Source organism: Dermacentor andersoni, chromosome 10, assembly GCF_023375885.2.
Source record: "Dermacentor andersoni chromosome 10, qqDerAnde1_hic_scaffold, whole genome shotgun sequence".
Classification (NCBI taxonomy): domain Eukaryota; kingdom Metazoa; phylum Arthropoda; class Arachnida; order Ixodida; family Ixodidae; genus Dermacentor; species Dermacentor andersoni.
In genome coordinates, this window is record NC_092823.1 from 16,289,432 (window position 1) to 16,313,004 (window position 23,573).

A 23,573-nucleotide genomic window follows, 5' to 3' on the forward strand; every position below is an offset into this window, starting at 1 on the left:
TCATGTTTGTTTAATTTGTAGTGTGGGGGTACGTAAAGCGAGCAAATGGTGACGAGTTTATTAAGGAGAACAGTTCGAACCGCCACTGCCTCAAGGGCCGTTCGTAGCTGTAAACGTTGACAGGCTACGCTTTTTTGAATTATAATTGCAACACCGCCCGATGATGCGACACCATCATCGCGATCTTTCCGAAAAGTAACATATTGTCGAAGAAAGTTTGTGTATTTTGATTTTAAGTGCGTTTCCTGTAAACACAGCACCTTTGGATTGTGTGTATGGATGAGTTCTTGCACATCATCAAGATTCCTAAGAAGACCTCTGACATTCCATTGAATGATTTGTGTATCCATATTTAAAGAAATATAGGTGCTGTGTTTACGGAAACGGAAGGGATGCCTTACATTACAGAGCCCTTTCGAGGCCCTGTAATAGGTGTTTTGTTCTTTCTGAAGCGTTCGAGCGAGTCTCGACGCTCCTTAGGCGTTTGGTGCGCCTTGGGGACAGGTGGAGTGTCCATTGCCTCCTGTGAGACGCCGGACAAGCGCTCTTGCGAGGGAGAGGTTTTCCGAGGGAGACCTGCCCCGGAAGGCAAGACCCCTGCGCCCACCAGCCCGGAGGTCGATGGGGCTCCCTGAAGGATTTGGCTGCGCTGGCCGTTGCCAGCGCTGGAAGGGGTCTCGGAGGTTGGGGCAGCTTCGGCTGCGCCCACCTTCGGGGTCGATGGCCCCGTCTGCTGGGTTGGCGGAGCACCGCTAGCTGCAACCGCCGCGGGGGCAGATGGCGTAGCTGCCGACTCACTGCTTGTGGGTCGGACAGCCGCCGGAGGCCGTTGTGACGCGGCCCCCTGACGCGCCACATCGGCAAAGGCTTTCTTGGGCAGGTACGGTACCCGCCTACGTGCCTTTTTGAATGAAATATTCTCTTTAACTTTGATCGTTACGGTTTCTTTTTCCTTCTTCCAGGAGGGGCACGACCGCGAGTATGCGGCGTGCTCCCCGTCACAGTTTACACAGTGGTGAGCATTCTCACAAGCTTCAGATGTGTGTTCGTGGGCACTACATTTAGCACAAGTTTGGCGGCCTCGGCAGCTCTGCGAGCTGTGGCCAAAGCGCTGGCATTTGAAACAACGGAGTGGGTTGGGCACGTACGGCCTAACACGGAGCTTGATATACCCGGCCTCGATTGACTCGGGCAGGACACTTGAACCAAAGGTGATTATTAAGTGCTTCGTCTGAATCTCTTTACCATCTCGCCTTATCTTTATTCTTCTAACATTGATAACATTTTGCTCACTGAAGCCTTCCAGTAGTTCCGCTTCAGACAGCTCAAGCAAATCATCATCTGACACAACACCACGGGTGGTGTTCATTGTACGGTGCGGGGTTACTGTTATGGGGGTCTCTCCAAATGACACTAGTTGCGGTAGTTTCTCATACTGTTTTACATCGCGGAGCTCCAAGAGGAGGTCGCCGCTTGCCATCCTCGACACCTTGTAACCTGGACCAAAAATATCAGTTAGGGACTTTGAAACAAGGAATGGTGAAATGTTTCGCACTGCTTTGTTTGGCTTTTCGGAATGAATAACATGGAAGCGGGGAAAGTTCTGGGTTTGGCGTCCAAAAAACTTGAAGACATCTTCGGTGCGCCCTCGTTTCTGAGGGCGATCAGTAAGGGAGGGGAAAGAAGTTTCCATGAAAAAATGTATGCATTCGGCAACAGCGCTGACCGCCCACCACGGAGCCCAACGAGGGGACGCGGCAGAGCTTGCGTACAAGTCTGCACTACGCCAGTCGTACGCCGTCACTATAACCGAATATGGTGTACCCAAGGTTGGATAGCCACACAGGGTTAACCCTTGCCGCCAGGAGAAAGGAAGTAAAAAGAAGAGAGAAGGAGACAGGAAAGGTCAAAAAGTGAGAGATAAAGACGAAGATTCGAGGAGGGAGAGACAGGAAAAGGCGACTGCCGATGTCCTCCAGGTGGGTCAGCCTGGAGGTGTCGTCTATGTGAAGCCGAGGCCGAAGAGGTGTGTTGCCTCCGCCGGGGGGCCTTAAAGGTCCAGACACCCAGCATCGGCTCAACTCCCAGGATCCCCTTTTCCCCAGACACGGCTAAGCCGCGCACGGCTACACGCGGGAGGGTCCAACCCTCGTGTGCTCGGGTACGTGGTGTCGCAACACACCAAACGTCTGCTGACGCAGACGCCCCTGCGGGGTTTCTCTAGTCCATACAGGACACGTACCTTAATCTAACAACTACACTTGCGTAACTTACGCACTCCGTAGAACCCTTAAAAATATGCGTCTACTAATAACTAGTTCTACGCACGCTCACTAAAGAAGACAGAATACGGCTGCCCTCAACACACACGAGAAACCCAGTCAAATATCTGCTTCCGTCCGTCCACACAGGACACGCGCCAATGGAACTAAGAACGCTTCTCAGTGCAAATCATGCACTCACTGAAAACTACGCGGTTAACCTTAGAAAATAAAAAAACGCTTATAAAAGAAAGAAGGTTAACTAATGCACACGCGCGTTACGATAGGCCTCTCAACAACCTTGACCTTCAGGTTACTCACGCAACAAAAAAAAAAAAGCCTATGTACTCATTAATGAACACTTCGCAAGATTAAACTTTTACCTAAAATGCATCTGTCCAATCTCGGAGCTTCTCAAACAAAACATAAACAGAGCTCATACCTTACATATTGAAAGAAATTCTTAGTCTCCAATCGCGAAAATTTGCAAATGTTCAAAAATAAAACAAAACAACACGTTTTCCTTCTACGGAAGCTCTCATGGCCTCTCTTTTCAAACGTTTACCTCTGACTCATACTTTGAGTCGTACTCGAGGTGGTCGCGGTTTGAAAGCTATTCTGGCTGCCGAGGAATAACAAAAGGGCTGACTCACTATCAGCTCCCCCAAGACGTTATAGTCTCCTGCCAATTTGCGTCCTGGCGCCCCTCTTTCCTCACGAACTCGATTGACCGCGTCGCTACTCCCCACCTGGTCTCGACTTGCCACCTTGCGCTTCTTTGAACTACACGCTGAGCTTCGAAGAGAACGACGGAACGACGAGGAATTTAACTGCCCCGTGCCCTTTGTCCGCGTCTGTGCAGAACATGCTTCGCGGTCCCCCTTTGACCGGTGGCTCGAACGATTAGGATGCGTCAACATCGTCAGTGACGACGGCACCTCTTCCCTCGCGCCCTGCCCTTTTGGGTCTCTCGCCGTCTTTGGCGGCGCTACGTAAGTCACCGCATTCCTATCTTTAGGGCGCTTCTTTCTGCGGCGCTTTCTCTTGGAATTCCCTTTTATGCGGTCCTCTGGCGTCTCGTGCTGGCCGTTACACATTTCGTCGTCCCGGATCGGTCTCTTACCCGAACAGTCTGAGTGATTTACATTTAAATCTACTCTCACTTTGCCTAGACTTGCGGACAGCTCAACCGACTCTTGAACAATGCAGCAGGCTTTACTTGAGTTAGACAACTCGCACTCTTGCGAACTGCCCTCTACTGCATTGCCCAGCTCACGCTGTGCAACGACACACAGCCTGTCGGTCTCGATCGCTGTCTCACGCGCACAGTCCGAATGATTCCCAATTAAATCATCCATCTCTAGGCTACCTAGACTGGCGGAGAGCCGCACCGATCCCTGAACAATGCAGTTGTTCTCTCGTGAGCTACGGAGCTCGCCACTCCGAGAACTATTCTCAACTGCATCGTCCAGCTCGCACATCACTTCGGCACGCAGATCTGACCTGACATGAGTGCTCGCGTCTGTCGGGTCAGCAGTACCCTTTTCTTCGCTAGCAACCTCCCTAACATTACAAGCGACGCACACGCGCGGTAACTGTGCCAATTTGTTCGCAGCTGGCCTAGCTGTCTCTACAGTCATCTGTTGGCACAGCACCTCGTCGCTCTCCCTGCGGCCTTTAACGGCCTCTGTTGCCACTAAGGCAACGTTAGCAGCTAGCCTTTTCCCTTCACTTATGAATGTGCAGCCAATCTCACAGGCACTGCTCTTCTCGTCGGCTTTTGGCGAAAATCCGCTAGACACTTCATCATTCTTGTGCTCTGTACTGCCTACAGAATTTTCTGACAGCCATTGTCTCTGTGCCATTAACTGATCACAATACTGTATCTGTTTTACCAATGCTGCCTTCTCTCTCTGGTACTTTTGCTCACGCTCACGCTTACGTTCTTGATACGCACGTTCACGTTCATTCTCACGTTCTTGACGCTCACACCTAAGGGTAAGTTCTTGAAGCTCACGCTTCCGTTCATTCTCGCGTTCTTCACGCTTACGCTTACTCTTACATTCACGACGCTCACGCTCCCGTGGTTCTTGTATCACCTCCCAAGCAAGCTCAATGCTTTTATCATCATTGCCACTATCTTCAATCGCCTTTATGATAGCTGGCGTTTTCATCTGTTCGTCCGCCTCAACTCCCAAATCGTCGCACACCAAGAACAAGTCTAACCTCGTCAACCTTCTAAGATTCATGGCAGCTGCCCCGACTTGTGGTTAGAACTGTTTTCCTTAATTAATTTGTGCAAACACACAATGCAACAAATTCCCGATTTCCAGAACTATCAAAATGAACACACAACATTTGAGTCTGGCGAATCAAAAGGAAAAAAAAAAACCACGCGCTCACTTACGGTTGCAGCACCCTGCCATCTGGTTCATTGGTCCGCTGTTCCCGGTTCCTCAGGACTCCCTGGGTCGAAGGCTCGCTCTTCTTCGCTACTCCCAGTTCCTTAGGACCTCTTTCAACGAAGGCTCTCTCTTCTTCGCTCTTCCCGGTTCCTCGCGACTCCTTTAGACGAAGGCTCTTTTTCGCTGTTCCGGGTTCCTCGGGATTTCTCTCGACGAAGATTGATCCGTAGCGCTGCCACCAGCTGTTGCATTTGGGGGCGATCCCACCGCTAGCAACCAGTTGTAGGAGTTGGAGGAAATCCCACCGCTGGCGCCAGTTGTAGGAGTTGAGGAGGACTTCGGGATGAAAAACTTGGGAGGTTTATTTACATTATTTACAGTGAGCGTCAATTAACAGTCTTAGAGTCATTACGGGCCGGCAGCAACTCGGACGCTGCGGCCCGTCGCAAGAAGTTCGCGAGAGAAAAATCAAGGGATGCTCTAGGAATCCTCTAGAATGCTCCCAGTCTGCGTGTTTTAAGACCTTCGGTGTCTTGGCTTAAAACGACGTTCGGCCGATGGACGAGCCCGCTCAGATGACGCCATTTTCAGACAATGGTAGGCGCCCGTGCGGTGGTGTCACACCCGGCGGCTCCCTGCGGTCTTGCCTTGCTGACTTGCAATGCCCTCTTCAAAGGCGGACGGGGCGACGCTGCTAAGTTGTCACGGCGCATTACAGCCGTCAGGTTGTCACGGCGCATTGCCTCAGGAATGTAGCATCTGCTTCTGCATTCCTTACTTAGCAGTGGTGCGATTCGATGTGGTCTGGGGAACTCGAAGTAGGCTGAGGAAACGGCCCCATATCTAACACTGTGTGTTCATTTTACCGTCCACCTGATTCATCCGTCGATGTGCTTATGCAGTTGGCAGTGACAGTTGACGCAGTTCAAACAGACTTCATGGTACTTGGAGGTGATTTCAATCTGCCTAATATTGATTGGAGTCTTGAACCTCACTTTCAATCTTTTTCGGGTCGGTCAGGTCAAGAACTGATTAACTTAGTTGAATTTTTTGCATTACGTCAAACTGTTTTGGAACCGACACGTGGGAACAATATCTTAGATTGGTTATTCACAAATAGACCTGAATCCGTCCGGTCTACTCAAGTGCTACCTGGAATAAGCGATCATAATGCTGTGCTTTGTGAAATGAATGTTGAACATTTAAGAAGCATTGGAACAGCAAACAGACGAGTATATAACTATGAAAAAGCAAATGTAAGCGAGATAAATAAAGCGTTGGATGAGTACCGGACGGTATTTGAAACATATGCCGACTACACTGGTGTAACTGAATTATGGCTTAAATTTAAGAAGACGATGTTTGAGCTGAGGCAGCGCTTCGTTCCGTCGTGGACAGTAACGAAAAGGAGTAAAAGTAAACCTTGGTTTACTCGGGAGTTACGCAGTCTAACACGCAAAAGGCAACTAGCTTACAGCAAATATAACGGAAAGCCGACACGTGATCATTGGTTGAATGAAGCTGCACGAAACTACCAAAAAAATGAAAGTTGCAGTGGCAGCTGCAAAGCATTCATTTAGAATTTCAATGGAGTCGAAATTAAAGGATAATCCGAAGGAATTCTGGAAACAAGCAAATAGAAACGGAAAAGACACTGCGACTATACCACCGCTTCTGTCTAGTAACAGCTTCATTGATGACGACGTAGGAAAAGCTGAGTTCTTTAATACGTATTTTAGCTCTGTTTTCAGCTGTGCATTGCAACAGAGACATGATATGAGTACCTACCGGTGATGAGTGTTATGGATGGTGTTATTAGCATTAGTGGTATAGAGTCTCTGCTGCAGAATCTGAAGATTGCTAAGGCTGGGCGTCCCGATGACTTGACAAACATGTTTTATAAATTTTGTGCTCAATCGGTTGCACCGTACTTGAAGATTATATTCGAAAAATCGCTTGACGAATCCTGTCTTCCAGATGACTGCAAAATTGCAAGCATAGTGTCAATTCACAAATCTGGTCCTCGTGACACCGTCTCAAATTATAGGCCAGTATCACTAACTTCAGTTGCGTGCAAGACTCTTGAACATATTTTGTATACTAGTATAGTAGCACATATGGACGCACATTCATTGTTTAATCCTCGTCAGCATGGTTTTCGAAGGGGCCTATCTTGTACTACGCAGTTGACTGAATTTGTGCACGATCTGGCAGGAGCACTGGGCAGGCGTCTTAGCGTGGACTGTATGTTTTTGGATTTCAAAGAGGCATTTGATACCGTGACGCACTGTTTACTAATAAAGAAAATGGCCTTTTACAATATCAGTCCTCAAGTGATATCATGGGTAACAGATTACCTACGTTTACGTCAGCAGTTTGTGGTGGTGAATGGTACTCAGTCTCAGAAGGTGCCATTTGTGTCCGGTGTTCCGCAAGGCTCCGTGTTGGGGCCGCTATTGCTCTTGCTGTACGTGAACGACATTAGTGACGGAATAGTGTCTCAAATGCGGTTATTTGCGGATGACTGCGTCCTCTATAGAGTAGTCACTTGTGACCGTGATGCTGAGATGTTTCAGAAGACTTGCACAGAATCTCAGCGTGGTGCGTCAAATGGAATATGAATTTGAATTTGTCTAAAACTGTTCATATAAAATTTACAAGAAAGAGAAACCTTGATATGCAACCATATGTTATTAGGAATGTAATGTTGGAACAGGTATTCGAATTTAAATATTTAGGTGTTTATTTTACTCCCGCTTTGAATTGGTGCCGTCAAGCCGATTATGTCGCTGCTAAAGCATGCAAAACCCTGGGATTTCTTCGCCGAAATGCAAACGCTTTTTCACAGTCATGTCGGGACATTTTGTACAAGACTTATGTGCGGTCAATTCTGGAATACGCGTGTACGGTTTGGGGCCCGCCTACTCGTAGAGATAAAGATAAGCTGGAGCGGGTGCAGAACATTGCCGCTCGTTTCGTATCTGGCATACGCGGGGCTCAGTGCAGTGCATCGCGTACGAAGGAAGCACTCAACTGGGAATTGCTAGACATGCGCCGTAAGAAGTTGAGGCTGAAGTTTTTCCATGCTATTTATTATTCAGCTGCTCGGGTTGATCGCGAAAAGTTTGTGCAAGAGCCTTTTTATAGATACAATCGTGTTGACCATGATTTCAAGGTCCGTGAATTTGCGACAAAAACTGAATTGTTTAGAATGTCTTTCTTTCCTAAAACCATCAGGGAATGGAATAGACTGCCGCGTGATGTTGTGAGGGTTGAATCAAATGATGCGTTCTTTCTGATATTGTAGATGTGCTTTGCTAAGGGCTTTGCCTTTTTTCGTTTTTCCTCTCTTGTTATCACTTTGAACACTGTGCAAGAGCAGAGGTGTCGTATGTATTTATTCTTGTACACCCCCACCCCCTGTAATGCCTTGGCGCTGTGGGTTCCTTAATAAATAAATAAATAAATAAATAAATAAATAAATAAATAAATAAATAAATAAATAAAGTAAGTTATCATCCTGACACCTAACGATTCTGAAGCCATTCAGTTCTCCCAATCTGCCATTATTCTCTGTCCATGCTTGCAGTTTTAATTTAATCGCCTGCATTGCTTACCTGTATATCACGGATGTAATGGCCAACGGGCTCTATGAGCGAATTCTATCTTTTGTCCCTTTCTTTTAGAAACTCATTCCACCTTGTCGTATTCGCCATTTTTGCAGGAATTCTTCTAGTGCTTTCATCACAGCTTCCGTACTTTTGGTCCTAATTCGTTAATCAGCCTAAGGGACCCTCGTCTAACCCTGTGGCTGTGCGTTTAGGAATTTTATCCTCGGCTTTGTTCTAGTTGAAATTTCTCAGCACCAGCTCCTCTTCCATCTGGTTCTTGTTCATGCTCTTTTTTTTTTCTCTAAAACCGCCTCATCACTGCCTTGGAATGATCCGGATGTTATTTTTCGGATGTAATTCAACTCTGTATCCCCTTCTAGTTTGTTTCCATCTTTGTCTAGGATATATTGTAGTGTTCCAGACTTTCTGCATAAAAAGTTTATGTGGTTCCAAAATATTCTAGGCACTGCCTTCCTTTTCTAACGTATTTCTGACAACTAACGTTCACTTTCACCTTTTATCTTTGCTTAAACCAGCACTTGAACGATAGATTCCTTATCCCGGTATACTTCCCATTTTCGGTCTATTTCAACCTGCGGCAACTGCGTTTTTTTTTTTTTTTTTTGCCTATGTTCTCGTGATGCTTTCTGTCGTACGTCGATCCCTTCCCGTATCCAACGAACGTGTTGCTTCTCTTTCCTTATTTATCTGATCATTACATTAAACAGGTCTCTATATTCCCGCTCTTTGCTAGGCCATTTGCCAAGTTCTTTCGCGACTCTTGTGACTATATTTAGTATTTGTTCATCGTTTAAATTCGGACTGGCCATATTTTGCTCCTTGCTCTCTTTCCCAACTACATATGTCATTTTCAAAATACGTTTATGGTCCCTTCCTGTGTTGCTATAACCTACCTAGTAAATGACCATTTCTCTGAACTTACCAAAAAATACTTTATGTTATCAGACAGTAATCAATAGCCGATTGCCTATTTCCAACTTCCCATGTGATCTGGCCATGACATTTAGGCCCCGTATTTACGATAAGAGGTTAAGTTGCTCACAGAGATCGAGCACTAACTTACCGTGGTTGTCGGTATAACCGTCTAGATCCTGTGTGTCGGCATTCGTGTCACCCTCAAAGGATAATTTTCCCATCATTCCCGAAACCCTTAAGAGGAAGCTTTAGCTCGGGTGCTCCTATCTAAATACATGTAAAAGGAGAATTCGTTTTTCTCGGCAACCACTGATCCAAATTTGGCGAGGTTTGTTGCATTCGAAAGAAAAGCTTAAGGTCTAGTGACTGCTGGTTTAGAATTTTTGATTTATGCCGTCAATTTTTAACTAAATATTGGGAAATTATGAAAATTTTCGGAAACCAAGCTATCAAGTTTGCAACGGTGTAACTCAGCAAGGAATAATATCACAATTCTGTGAATTGTATATGATAGTACATCTAAAGCCGACAAAATTGATATGTCACACATGAGTCTAAAAAAAATTCAGTAATATGGCAATACAGCTTTTGCAGAACCCTTGTAAACAACATAACAAATTCACGTAAGATATAAATTGGCACATTGAATTTGTCCGCTTTTAATTATCTAAGGAATACTGTTTACAGAACCGCGAATTGATTACAGAATTGATGCAGACCTATTAAGTTGTAAACTTTGTGCTGCTGTTTCTTTTTTCAAACTTTGGAGTTCTTGAAAACCTTTAAAAAAAATTCCAGGCCCCAAATCGAAATTCCGTTTCCAACAGGCACTATTATTTAACTTTTTCTCTCAAATGCAACAAATTTGATTACAATCGCTCCAGGGGTTACCTCAGAAAAACGTTTTTGGCGTTCTACATGTATTTGAATAGGCCGCGTCGGACTTGGGCCCGAGCTAAAGCTTTCTCTTAATATGAGCGCTGAGGTCTTCCACTTACTCTTGCTTCTTCTCTTTAGAACTTTCTCTCGTCCATAAATACGTTAGGCCCAGCCAAGTTTTCTTTCCACTGATCGTGCCTGCCAACAAGATGTTCTTGACACTATCAATTTACTCTTTCCCATTCGGCTCCATTATGTATGTCCATTCCAAGTCCCCTCCCTTTCCAATTTAGTTCTGTTGCACCCTTCCCAAAAGGGCGTGCGGCTAAGCAACGCTACCCAGAGGAAAATTTACGTGGCGAGCGAAGTGGCCCAGGAGAAAGGAGGCGAAGCGTCATAGAGAAGGAGGGTAAGCGGAGGTGCGCTGCGACGACCTCCCTTGGCAGTTGCTTCGGTTTCCCTGTGCGCGTACTGGGTTCGTCTCGCGATCGAAAGGCTGTGCGCCGAGCGAGCAAGACTGAGCAGCCACGCAAGCGGTGACAGTCCCAGCGCGAGTCGATCGACCCCGAAGTCATCGCCAAGTGCCGGTCACGAGCTGAATAAGTCCGGCAAAGTCTCCTGGGCGTGCCCAGGAGACTTTAGAAGAGGAAGGAGGAGGGGAGAATGAACAGTGCGAATAGTATATTACCAAATTGCTTGAAATAATAAAGACTGTGCATGTACTGTTAAGATCGGCCAGCTGCAGTGCAAGTTTGTCAGCCAGTTACGCCCGCGGTGGTAACCTCATCTTGGAATGCCGCCGCCAACCTCTAGCCTCGTCGCCGTTGCGAGTGAAGGAGTTCGACGAAGCAGGCTTTGTGCTGAAACCGCCACCCGTGACGGAGCAGAGTTCTACGAAGCCCCTCTGACGTCGGCTCCGGACCATTACACCTGTGTGTGTGTGAACACGAGTATGTCAGCCCGCCTCCTCCAAAAGGGCGGGTCATCTACGGTGACGTCGAACGATGACTGGACGAACATTTCCGTCCACTTGGAATCAAGGGGGGGGGGGGGGCAAGTGCTTATAAGCAGCGATTGTCGGCTGCTAGTGTGTGCTCGTCGTACTGAGCTGACTGCTCGTTGTCGTGCTCGAAATGTACTCGTGAGCGGTGTGCTCGTAAGCTGTTTGCTGTATGCGTCGTCTTGCGGGCTCCATTTGGGAGTCACGCTAGACTGTCGATGTATGTCTTGTCTAAGATGTAAATACTGCAAATAAATCCTGCTCGCCTAGTCCTGTCGCCACAAGGTCATCCTGACAACTACGACCGGTCCAACTCCTACAGTACTTACAGTGCCTTACCTTCTTTCCTAATCACACTTTACACATTATAATTATCGAAAGACAGACACAAAACATAAAAAACAAGAATAAGCCTTGAGAAAACCGCCACACTTACAAACAATGAAAGCATTTTTAAAGCATTCTACGCAATTGCACTCATACGATTGCGCATAACTTGCGTTCACTAAATGAAACGACACTGTAACCTTCTTATTTATTAATTGGCTTAAATGTTTCTATAGTTGCCATTCTTTATACTTTCGCTTTCATATAGTAACAAGTAATAGGACTTTAGCACACGGCACAGCATAACACACAAATTCCCTTAATTGTCATTCGAGGAGACCCATTTTGACTGTTCTCTGAAGAGGTAAAGTACAATCCAGGAAGCGCCAGTACTGATCCAAGGAAGTGAGGTTATGAGCCGCTGACTGCCGGAAAGGGCAGCAAGGGCAGGCACAGGTTATAAAAGGAGCTCTCCATGAGGGAATCCAGAGGGCGCCACGAGATCCACCCATTCTGCTGCAAGTGGTCTTTGGCTCCCGTGAGGTGGCCGTGCTTTGCATCATTCCTGTACCAGTGCGGGTCCTGCAGGTGCACCAGCAGTTGACTAGAGCATAATCTTCAGCAAGGCCCATGGTGACCGTTTAACAACGCAAAAAGTATCAGTTACAAGCCGAAGTGATGATACACACCGGTGCTTCGTTATCATCATCATCAGCAGCCTATTTTATGCCTAATGCTTCCTACCAGTGCTTAACTAAAGCTATTTCTTTGCCTACTGTCCCGGTTTTGGCGAGGCTGCCTAGCTGATGAGGTAAAAAGAAGTGTAACAGTCGATCCTCATCTGGACGGATACATTTGTGTATTTTTTTGTGTATACAAATGCGATATCAAAGTGGCTTATATAACTATTCTATGCTAACTGAGCATGCGCATCTAGATTCTGCGTAACAAAAAAAAAATTATAACCGACGATTACGATACTCCCTAATGCAAAATTTGAGCGCAGATTTATACGTGTTTTCATTGGGCGATATTTTAGCTGGCGCAGACAATATGTCTCGTGCGGCACGTTGCACATGAAGCGAAGTGTGGCGCGACTGCCTCGCTAATCTGGAGATCACGAGAGGCAGCGCGTGGGGGACGCGTGGGCGCAATTTATTTATTTTATTTACACATACATACTGCAACCCTAAGAGGGTTATCGCAGGAGTGGGGTACAAAATTAAGGGTGCCACACAGACAGCAAAAGGGGGTACACAAGTCAAAGGTACAAAGCAAAGCACTAGAATAAGGAATATGTTAAAGGGACACTAAAGGTTACCAGAAACTCAAGTTAAAGTGGTAGAGCAATGTTCTAGAACGTCTAAGGCGTCAATATAATCGCGTACAGAGCTTTAGTGACCGAGAAATTGAGGTAAATGCATGGCACGATTTGAGACCCCCCAGCGACATTCCGGTACTAGCCCGATGACGAAAGCACTCCTCATAATTTGTGTTAGTAATACTCAACTACTCGTATTTAAAATATCATTTCATTCGATTATAAGACAAAAAAAAAATTCTACTTGTCTACGTATATTCGATTCTAAGAAAAAATAACATTTTGACGTTACCCTTCAGTAATATGGGTGTTCGAAAGGTTTCGATTGCGCTCGACTCTGCGCCGCGCACGCTTTGGAGTTTCAGTAGTTTGGTTATCGCGTCGTGCTGTGAGGGTTCTGCTGGCTCGCGAAACTTTCATTTGGAACAAGCAGCGAGAATGCCACGTCCATGTGATGTCATGGGAAGCCCTCGTTGCTTTCCCGCTCCGCAGAGCCGGTGTCGAGGCCGCCGTCGTAGTACGCAACGACGTCGGCAGCGCGAGCCCTCAGCAGCACGTCGCGCTCGTCAGTGCTCAAATCGCTGAAGTTGAGCCCACCATCGCGAGCCAATCTGTCGGTGTCAGGGTCCATTGCGACGAGCGTCGAAGTTTGCGTCATAGAATGAAGTACCAGCTTATGGGCGTCTTGCGCTGGAGTTTGAGGTATAGTAGCGGCGCCTGGTGGCGGTGCGGGAAACGACATCTGGGTCGTACCAGCGTGGGTCGTATTCAGCCCTGGCTGTGGCGAAGCACGTTTCTAGGCCGAGTTTTGCGTCGATTCGCACTTTTTTCTGCCCTGTTGCGAGTGCGAAAAGGCTCGTCACTTCTCACAGACCACGCCGACCACGCTGCGAGCTGGCCGCAGCCTATAGTTTAACGAAAACGGACTCTCCGTGTGCCGTGGGACGTAATGCTGGGAGCAGAAGGAATCGGTGATGCCGATCCGGAGAGACCTAGCCGAGCCTCGAAAAGGCGTCACCGTCATTACTTCTGCGTCGTGGCCTGCCATGAACAAGAAGGCCTGAATCCCAACATCAGATTCTACCGTTTTCCTTCAAGGCCTTACGAAGTGGAGCGTCGGGCGTGCTGCATAGCTGCAGTTCGTCGCGCTGAGTAAGCGAAACTTCGTGCCATGCTGACTGCTTCGCCTGTCTTGAAGCTTGCTTCATTATCTGCGTTCGAAATTTCGGTCTTTTGCACCCACAGTCCCGACAGCAGACCGACATAGCAGCAGGCATGGCTGGTAATTCACGATTCGAGACCCGGCCACAGCGAAAATTAACAATTCGACCGATGCGAAGTGGTGAAGTGTGTGCAAATGAGCACAAATGGTCGGGCTCATTCGATGACAATTCACTACTCCACTACGAGCAGCACAGGTTAAGAGAGTTACATGCGCTCATCCTTGATCTCAAGCCAGCACGTTGAGGCAGCGCAGCAAGGCAGTATTGATTGCAACACATCGATGTTCGAGCGCTGTCATTAAAAGCTACATCAAGCGAGCAGCGCACTAGCTCGCGCTACAGTGCGATTCGCACGTACGTGCGAGCTCATAACCATTGCATCAGTTTAGCGGCATGCAGTCAACAAAGACTGCAGGAGGCCCGCCGTTTGGCGGCATGTCGAAAGACCGCTGCCGTCGCGGCGCGTACCGTCGTGTGCTCGAGCAGTTCCGTACACATGTCTGCTTATCGCTGCTGTGGATTCATTTATAGCACGCATTTCCTCGCGTTTGTGCGCCTGAATCTAGCAGCTAGCGTGCAAACTGCGATTTCGGTTTCTCGACGCTCATCAGCAACAGGACCAGACGGAATCACATACGCTGCACTCTGCCATCTTGGCACCGAATCACGACGCCTTCTTCTATCTTACTATAATACGACGTGGAAGACAGGAAATGTTCCAGATTGTTGGAAATGCAGTCGCGTTGTAGCGCTGCTTAAACCGGAGAAATACCCTAACGAGCTTTCCTCCTACAGACCGATTGCCTTAGCCAGTTGCGTCGGCAAAGTAATGGAAAGAATGGTCTTGTCGAGGCTGGAATGGTTTCTAGAGAGAAATAATTGCTGTCCTGATTTTATGCATGGATTTAGAAGAGGCCGTTCTTCGATTGACGGTGTTATCGACTTGGTCTCCACTGTTGAACAAGAAAGAAGTCGCCGTCGGTTAGTTGGAGCTGTTTTTCTGGATATTAAGGGTGCATACGACAATGCACTCCATTATGCAATCCTTGATGCACTGGAAGATTTAGACGTCGGTGGCCGGCTATATGCATGGATTCTTAGCTACCTCAGTGGCCGCACGCTGTATATGTCGACAAGTAATGGCGACACCGGACAGTACCCTATACATCGAGGTGTCCCACAAGGAGTTCTCAGTCCAACTCTTCTCAATGTTGCATTGATTGGCCTTGCATCCGAACTTCCTAGCACGGTGAAGATTAGCACATATGCGGACGACATATGCATATGGACATCTGGAGCTGCCCGTCCCCAAATGTGTGCTAGGCTTCAACGTGCAGTGACAATCCCAGCTAGGTATCTGCGGCGTCAAGGCCTCCAACTCTCAACAGAAAAATGTTCCGTGATTACATTCACGCAAAAACAAATGACCAGGTATCCGATAATCGTTAACGGAGTAGCGATACCTACGGTTACACACCACAGATTCCTTGGCTTAGTCATAGACCGGGGATTAACTTGGTCAAGACACGTCGCCGCACTGAAGTCAAAGCTGAACAGTTTTGTTCACGTTCTTCGTGTCGTTGCAGGAACAAGATGGGGCCCCTCGGAGTCGTCATTACTCCAATTGTCTCAAGCACTATTCGTAGGGTATATACGGTACAGCATTCCGGCGCTCTCAAGCATGAAACTTAGCTGTGTGCGCGCGCTGGAGAGCATTCAAGCTCAAGCATTGCGCACATGTTTAGGCCTCCCACGATGCACGTCAACCAATGGAACAATAGCGGAAGCTCGTGCTTGTCATATTGGGGTATACTTGCTTTGCGAACCTCTTTGAATGTACCTTCGCGTGTTGACCCGACACAGGCACCATCCTCTGCCATCGCTCCCTGCCACCCACCCAGGTTCCAGCTTTTCAAGGACTATATCGCGCCATCAAAGCGTTTTGCCATCGAGATTTTCTCCCGCCTGTATTCCAAGAGTACCCCCGTGGGTTCTGCCTAAACCTGTCGTTACATTGCAGATACCTGGAATTACTAAAAAGTCATCCGTTGCATCTATTGGCCTCAGGCAACTCACCCTGCGGCACATTTCTGCAAAGTATGGAGATACTGTACACGTGTATACCGATGGCTCTGTCACACCATATGCCTCCACTGCAGCCTTTGTCATTCCACATATGATCATCGCTCGGCGGTTTAAACTAGGCCATAGCTCAACATCAACTGCCGCAGAACTTGTTGCTATCCGAGAGGCACTTCGATTTCTCTCCGAGGAGCCTCCTCACGCATGGACGATATTCTGCGATTGCAAGCCAGCTGTTCAAACGATTGACTGTGTCCTCAGACGGGGCCCGTATTATTCCATGGCTATAGAAATTACAGAACGCCTCGACCACGCAACTAGAAATGGCCACAATGTCACCTTTCAGTGGATACCCTCACACTGTGGCCTGATCGGGAACGAACAGGCAGACGCTGAAGCGAAAACTGCTTTTGATAATGCTTTGTGAAGTACGCATTCCGTTCTCACGTACAGACACAAACGCCCTACTTCGTCGCGTTAACCGCAACTCTACGTTAGAACAGTGGACCTAACCAGATCGACGACACAAGCGATTACACAAATGGGACCAAGAAATGAAATTTCGTATGCCTCACAAGCTCAAAAGAAGCCACACGAGCATGGTGCACCGGATTCGCCTTGGTGTCGCATTCACCAACCGTTATAGACATATGATAGGTGCCAGTGATACCAGCCCAAACTGTGAATGCTGTAAGGTGCCAGAAACACCTGAACATATATTTTGTGTGTGTCCCGCCTACTCGCAAGAACGACAGCAACTTGTCCCTTCCATTGCAATGATCCATGACAGACCGCTATCGGACGAGTTTCTTTTAGGTCCTTGGCCTAATGCAAACAGCGCAGCCCTAGTAACAAGAGCCGCTATAGCTTTTCTCCAAGCCACTGGGCTGGACGCACGGCTTTAGAAGGCCAGAACTCTGTGAATTTGTATATATGCATCTCTTCCTTATACCATCATCATTCATCAGCCCTTTCCCTCCCCGTCCCTCTTCCCCAGTGTAGAGTAGCAGGCCAGAGCAAGTTATAGCTCAGGCCGGCCTCTCTGCCTTTCTGTAAATAAATTTCTCTCTCTCTCTCTCTCTATTAACAGACAGGGTGCATATATGCATTGCCAGACCAGTAGACCCCTTCAGCGCTACATAGCTTACGATATCCCAGTCGCAAATTTTCATGACTCACGCGCTCTCAAAGAAGAAACTGCGGTCCACGCATGGCAACAGAAACGATCCGAAATAACCTTCTGTAAGCATGGCTCAAGCCGCCAATACCCCAAGCACGCACCAAGAAAACGAGCGCGCGCGGCAGCCGAGCGAGCCGGAGCGAGCGGCGTCCTGGCCGTGACGTCACTCTCGAGAGGGCGCCACCCCAAATTCTCGCCGCTATGGCGTGTGTTTTCGCGCTCGTGCGGTCTATTTACTATGACGTGCGTCTTCTACGTGGTAAACAGCTCTGTGAGACGTAGTGAAATGGTTTCAGTCGGTATCGCCGGACTCTCGGCTGGCATTGAGGCGGAGGGAGCACGCACATGTGCGCCAGTGTTTGAGCCTACAGCCAGCCTCGGAGATAAATTTTGTATTTCTGAATGTGCCGGTCACAATGTTACCTTAAGGCAGTGTTATCCTCTAGTTCTACGCTGCGGTTTAGGTGCAATGAAGCATACGCGACGATCGCAGCAGCGTGGGTGCCGTTCTGCTACGATAGGAGCTGTGCTGTTATACTTTGACAAACGTTCAAACTGTTAGCTGCAGATTACATTGCGTGACTACTTGGTTCGGCGGACGAGGTTTCCACCCATGAATAAAATAGTTTTGGTTAGTAATAACAGCATAGCTTAGTGTGAATGAAACTTGTCCAGCAAAGCGGCCGTTTACGAACTGCGCGTCCAAAGCAGTGGCACGTGCTGGATTACAGATACGTTTGTTCTATATAGCGCATGGTCCAAGCATACGGCATCAACGTTTATAGGTCTATAAACGTAGTGCGGCATGACTTATGCGAGGTCGTATTGCGGCGTTAGCCCGTTTTCTCTTTCTTTTTCGAGGAAGAGGGCAACCGATTTATTTTTCGGTTGTATCGGTTCCGTTCTCTACGACGCACCCACCTGTATTATGGAAATATTGTCCTCAAAGATAGCCATCGAATTCTTATTATGCGATCCCTCACATATTTTATGGCTTTACAGGGCAAAAATGCAATGCCGACGCACATAGCTTATATATCCACCATGCTGGTTCACCAACCGCGGTATATCGCTGTGTTGAGCAGCGCCATCGGCCTCATGCAGGAAGGCTAGCGTAGACATACAGTGATTTCAAGCCTACTAGACATGAAATCCGTGAGAACAATGCCGGTGTATAACAAATATTTGACAGCGCCTGCCGCTTAGATGTTTCGTGGTTGCCTTAGGTTGGCCGTACATGAGCATGCGCTATTATGTTGTGTGTTCTAGTACCTATGCCAAGTGATCATATAGTGAGCAGATTTACAATTTCATGCTGGTAATGCAGAGACACCGGTTCTCTTCGGTGACTAAAAACACGATATATGCAGAACAGTTCACAACACACACGCACACACCACGGCTGATAATGCGCGTCACATGTTTGCGCCCCCAAGAGATATTTCCGCGTACTGTAGTTACCGATGCACCGAAAGGCTTCCCTGACGACATTATATGAACGGACATTGCGTAAATTTCACGAAGTACGATCTAAAACATCTGTAAGTCGTTCCTCAATACGCGACAGCAATACTTTAGGCAGCGCCGCGCCGGATCGCACAAGCCAGAGAGGGGGAAAGGCACGCCGCGCGCCGTTTCCTCCTGGCCCGATGAAAAGGTCTATATATACATATATAGACCGTTTCATCGGGCGAGGAGGAAAGGGCGCGCGGAGAGCCTTTCCTCCTCTCTGGCTTGGGCGATCCGGCGCGGCGCTGCTTGAAAGTATTGCTGTCGCGTGCTGCGGAACGATTTCGAGGTGTTTTAGATCTTACTTTGTGAAATTTACGCCATGTTCGTTGATATAAGGTCGCCAGGGAAGCCTTTCGGTGCATCGGTAACTACTGTAGGCAGAAATATGTCTTGGGGGCGCAAAAATGTGACACGCATAATCAGCAGTGGTGTACGAGCATTATCAGTCGCGGTGCGTGTATGTGTTGTTTACTATTTTGCTTATATCGATTTTAATTCAACAAAGAAAACCGGCGTCTCTGCATTACCAACATTAAATGGTAAATCAGCTCACTGTCTGATCGATTGGCGTAGGCAGTAAAACATAAAACATAAGAGCGCATGCTCGTGCACGGCCAACCTAAGGCAACCACGAAACATCTGAGCGGCAGGCGCTACCAAATATTTGTGATACACTGGCATCGTTCTCACGCATTTCAAGTCTAGTATGCTTGAAATTACCATATGTCTACGCTAGCCTTGCTGCATGAGGCCCATGGCGCTTCTCAACACAGCGACCACCGCGGTTGGTGAGCCAGCACGATACACATAGAAGCTGTGTGCTTTGGCATTGCCTTTTTGGCCTGTATACAGCCATAATATATGAGACGGTTCGCATAAAAAGAATGCGACGGCTATTTTTGAGCGCAAAATTTCCGTAATACGTGTGAGGGCGTCGTAGAGAACTGAACGAACACAACCGAAAAAAAAAATTCGGTTATCATCCTCTTTCTCTAAAAAGCACGAGAAAACGGGCGAACGCCGCACAACGTTTGTAAATATATACCCGCAGATGCCGTATGCTTGGACCATGCGCTATATAGAACAGAGATATCTGTAATCCAGCACCTACTACTGCTTAGGACGCTCGCGCAGTTCGTAAACGGTCGCTTTGTTGGACAAGCTTAATTCAGACTGTAAGGTATGCTGCTATTACTAGCCAAAACTATTTTATTCATGGGTGGAAACCTCACCCATCCAACCAAGTAGTCACGCAATGTAACCTGCAGTGAATAGTTTGAACGCTTGTCAAACAGCACAGCTCCTTTCGTAGCAGAACAGTGCCCATGCTGTTACGATCGTCGCGTATGTTTTAAGGCTCCTAAACCGCAGCTTAGAAATAGAGGATAATACTGCAATAAGGTCACATTAGTGATTGGAACATTTAGAAATACACAATTGATCTCCGAGGCTGATTGTAGGCTCAAATATGCGAGCACACATCGCGCTGCGTGTTCTGTACACCTCAACGCCAGCAGAAATTCCGGCCATGACGCCTTAAACCACTCCAGCACGCCTCACAGAACCGTTTACCACGTAGAAGACGCACGTCATACTAAACAGACCGCACGACCGCGAAAACAAACGCCAGAACCTACCGCCAAGCGTATACCTGCCATGCAAAAGACCGCTTTCACCCAAGCCAGTATGGCGCTGCTCATAGGCGGCGCCACTGCGTTCACAAAATGGCGGCGCCTACGAAAAAACGGTCTATAGAGAGCCGCCAGTTTTTAACGCGACAGCGTTAGGGCCGATTTACGCTCAAACCGCCCATCGCCGCACGCCGCACCGCAAGCCAGCGGTCCGCCAGTAATGGCCGACGTGACGTCACGGGAGGCGGTCGTGAACTTTTGCCTCCGTGCGGCGCCCGCATAAACATGGCGCTGGTTCGTAGCGAAGCGGAGTGCGAGGCCTAGGCTGCAGCGGCAGTTTCTTTTTTTGTGTGGTTTATTGTGATTATTGCAAGAGCTATTCAGCACCTGCAAAGCTATTTGTCTAACGCAACAAGCAGCAGTACTCTTCCTGACCTCTTCAGTACGTGCGATCGCCAAAGGAAACAGACGGATGTGTGCTGTGTTTACGCGAGGGTGGCAAGTTATGGAGCCGCCGATTTCGTGTGTTTTGCCGTTTTTTGCATGCGCATTACAAACGCGAAGGCCATCGTATACACCTGCATTCTGAGCTTGACACTAGTTTGGTACGCGGCAAAATGAAAAGATTGCGATCGCCCTCCTCAGCATATGGTGTTCGTAGGTGTTGTGTGTGCGCGCTTCATCGATACGAAGATTGCAAGTTTGTGCAGTACTGGTTTGTGTTTCAGAAGTGATGGCACGATGTGTAGCGATGAGCTTCATTATCGCCTCATCGCAGTCATTCGTAATGTGCTGTTTGTGTCTACCTTCGTGTGAGCTGTTTTGCGGGCTGCGATGCGCATTGGTGACCGCGAACACGTACAGAACGTTCGAGCGCTAGGGTTCTTACTTTTACGAAGCGTAAGTGTACTGTGATGTGTGCGTGCAATGTGTCGCAGTGGTGCTACGCGTATAAGTGTTCGTTTCATGCAATATGCATATGTTCTGAAGTGAACCGTGCATAAGCGTTGCGGGCGAGTTTTGGTTCCGGCCCTTTCTGCCTCGTTCACGTATCTTGTGTGTTTTTCAGAAGTTACTTCCGTGCTATGAAGGTGTTTGTAATCAATGAGGGCAATATAAGGAACAGCTTAAAAGTTACATAAGTACATGCGCGCTGTCGTGAAATGCGGGCGCGCTTATGCACTGTTCTCATAAACGCAAATTTCGGGCACCCTTCATTTTTGTCATGTGGACACTGGTGTGAACAGCAAAATTCCTGAGGTATATTTCTAGATTAAGCAAATTATGCAGTCTAATACTGAGGGATGTGAGCATCTTGCATGTGCAAGAAATTCAGCTGCTTGTTTCTTGTTAGTATCTGAGTACACACTGTTAGTGCCAACACCAGTGGCACGGCATGATAAGCATATAATGTGTGAAAATTACATACTTCCTTTTGATTCTTGACAATTTGCATTTTTTGATAAAAAGCCATATGCATGTAACAAAGCATGAAGATGACAACACAACTGGTATGGTCAATATATGATTCGAGGATTGTAGCAGCAGAACTTAAGGAACACGGACACAGAATGGACGACTAGACGAGGATGCAGCTGCACTGTCAACTGATTTCTTAATTGAAATTACCACTCTTATTTATTTCGTCGCCATATCTCTTATCTGTCTGAGGCTGTCTCAAAACGGTGACTTCCTTTCTTGTCAAGGCGACTGACGGTGTGCTTACACATTGCGCTCCTGTTTAACTCATCTCAAATGCCTCAAGAATCTCATGAGTTAGCCTATTGTTGTTCTTTTTCAGGACTTTCACTTCACGAAATTTGGAGGTGCATGTGCTTACTTAGCTATCTTGTCTCTTGTTCATTTTGCAACATTTGCAGTGCAAGGCCAGATTGCTGCCAGGGGTCCCTGAAAGTGATGATGCGTGCTCTCTTGTTCGAACATTAAGGCATCTTCCTGTTTGCTCTATGTATTGTTTTCCACAGGACAGGAGGATGGCGTACACTACTCCTTTGACACAATCGCAGTATCTGCTCTGGTGCATGATCTGGCATTGTGGTTCCTTTTTTTCCTGGTTCACTCATGAGCACATACTTTTTCCCTTGTTTGGTGCTGAGCACACTACTCGGACGCCGTGTCTTTCACCAACCTTGATGACATTCTGGGTCAGTCCGTGCACATATGTAATTTTTGCAGAATTGTTTTTGGCATCCACAACTTCAGATCCGCTTTTGCTTTCTTGTTTTCTTTTAGTCTTCTCTACGAGGCCTTCAGCTATGCTGCATAGTATTCACACGGCATGTCTTTCCTTGCATTTTTCAGCCTACTTAACTGTCCTGAAAACTTTGTTCATTTTGATGCTGGCATGATTTTAGTGCTGAACTAAACTCTGCACTCGCTATTGCCCTTCTTACAGTCTTGAATAGCTTGACGTGAAGGGAAGAAATTGTCTCTATGCTCTGGGCTCGAACCCCCAGTGTAGATGTCCCGGTTGGAATTCTAGTAAAATGTCGAGGAACTGCAGGGGACTGTGGTTCAGACGCTCATAAGGGAAGTTCAACTCTGGGCACGTTGATCGAAAGGACTCCAGTACGGTGTCCTCAAGTTGTTCGTAATCAGTTGCATTCTCTTTCAATAGATGAAGCGCCAATAGTGATGGCACACTAGGAAGGAACAAAGACAGGACAAGGCACTACTTGCAACTGTTTATTGAAGTCAAAGGTGGCTGATTAATAGCCATGGGGAGAGGGGGGGGCGATAAAAGAGGAACACTGATTATGTAAATGTGCACTATCTATGGACATGCTTTCATTTGTGTAAATATTCAAAGACGGGGTGCTGACACAGGCTTCCCCTCTTTTCTTAATCTAGTTGGCCTCCAACAATTAATGCGCCACAGAATCTTTACTTTTAAACATGACTGTTGTATCATGAAGCCTTGCTTCACATACTTGTTTCTTCTCATTCCCGCAGGCCTTGCAATGAAGCGGCAAGTTTGAACCTTATCCATTTTTCAATGAAAGCTTATGTTCCCACAGGCATCCATTAATACATCGGCCAGTTTGGCCGATATACTCTTTTCCACACTTCAGTGGTATACGACCCCTTCTTCACACTTAACAAAAGGGTTCGTATGTTTAATAGAACACCCGACTTTCTTAGAGCCATCTGAACCAATCGGGCGGCACAAAGTAGCAAGTTTTCG

At 47.4% G+C, this 23,573-nt stretch overlaps 1 protein-coding gene across 1 annotated transcript in view; it reads right to left on the bottom strand.

Annotated features, from left to right (window-relative positions):
- Positions 1-11,722: 11,722 nt before the first annotated feature.
- Ufsp1 (UFM1 specific peptidase 1) overlaps positions 11,723-23,573 on the bottom strand; it is a 207,439-nt gene continuing 195,588 nt past the window's right edge. The window contains exon 6 of the mRNA XM_050168959.3: positions 11,723-12,001. Coding sequence (XP_050024916.2) covers positions 11,831-12,001 — 171 coding nt within the window. The 3' untranslated portion in view covers positions 11,723-11,830. The remainder of the gene's footprint in view (positions 12,002-23,573) is intronic.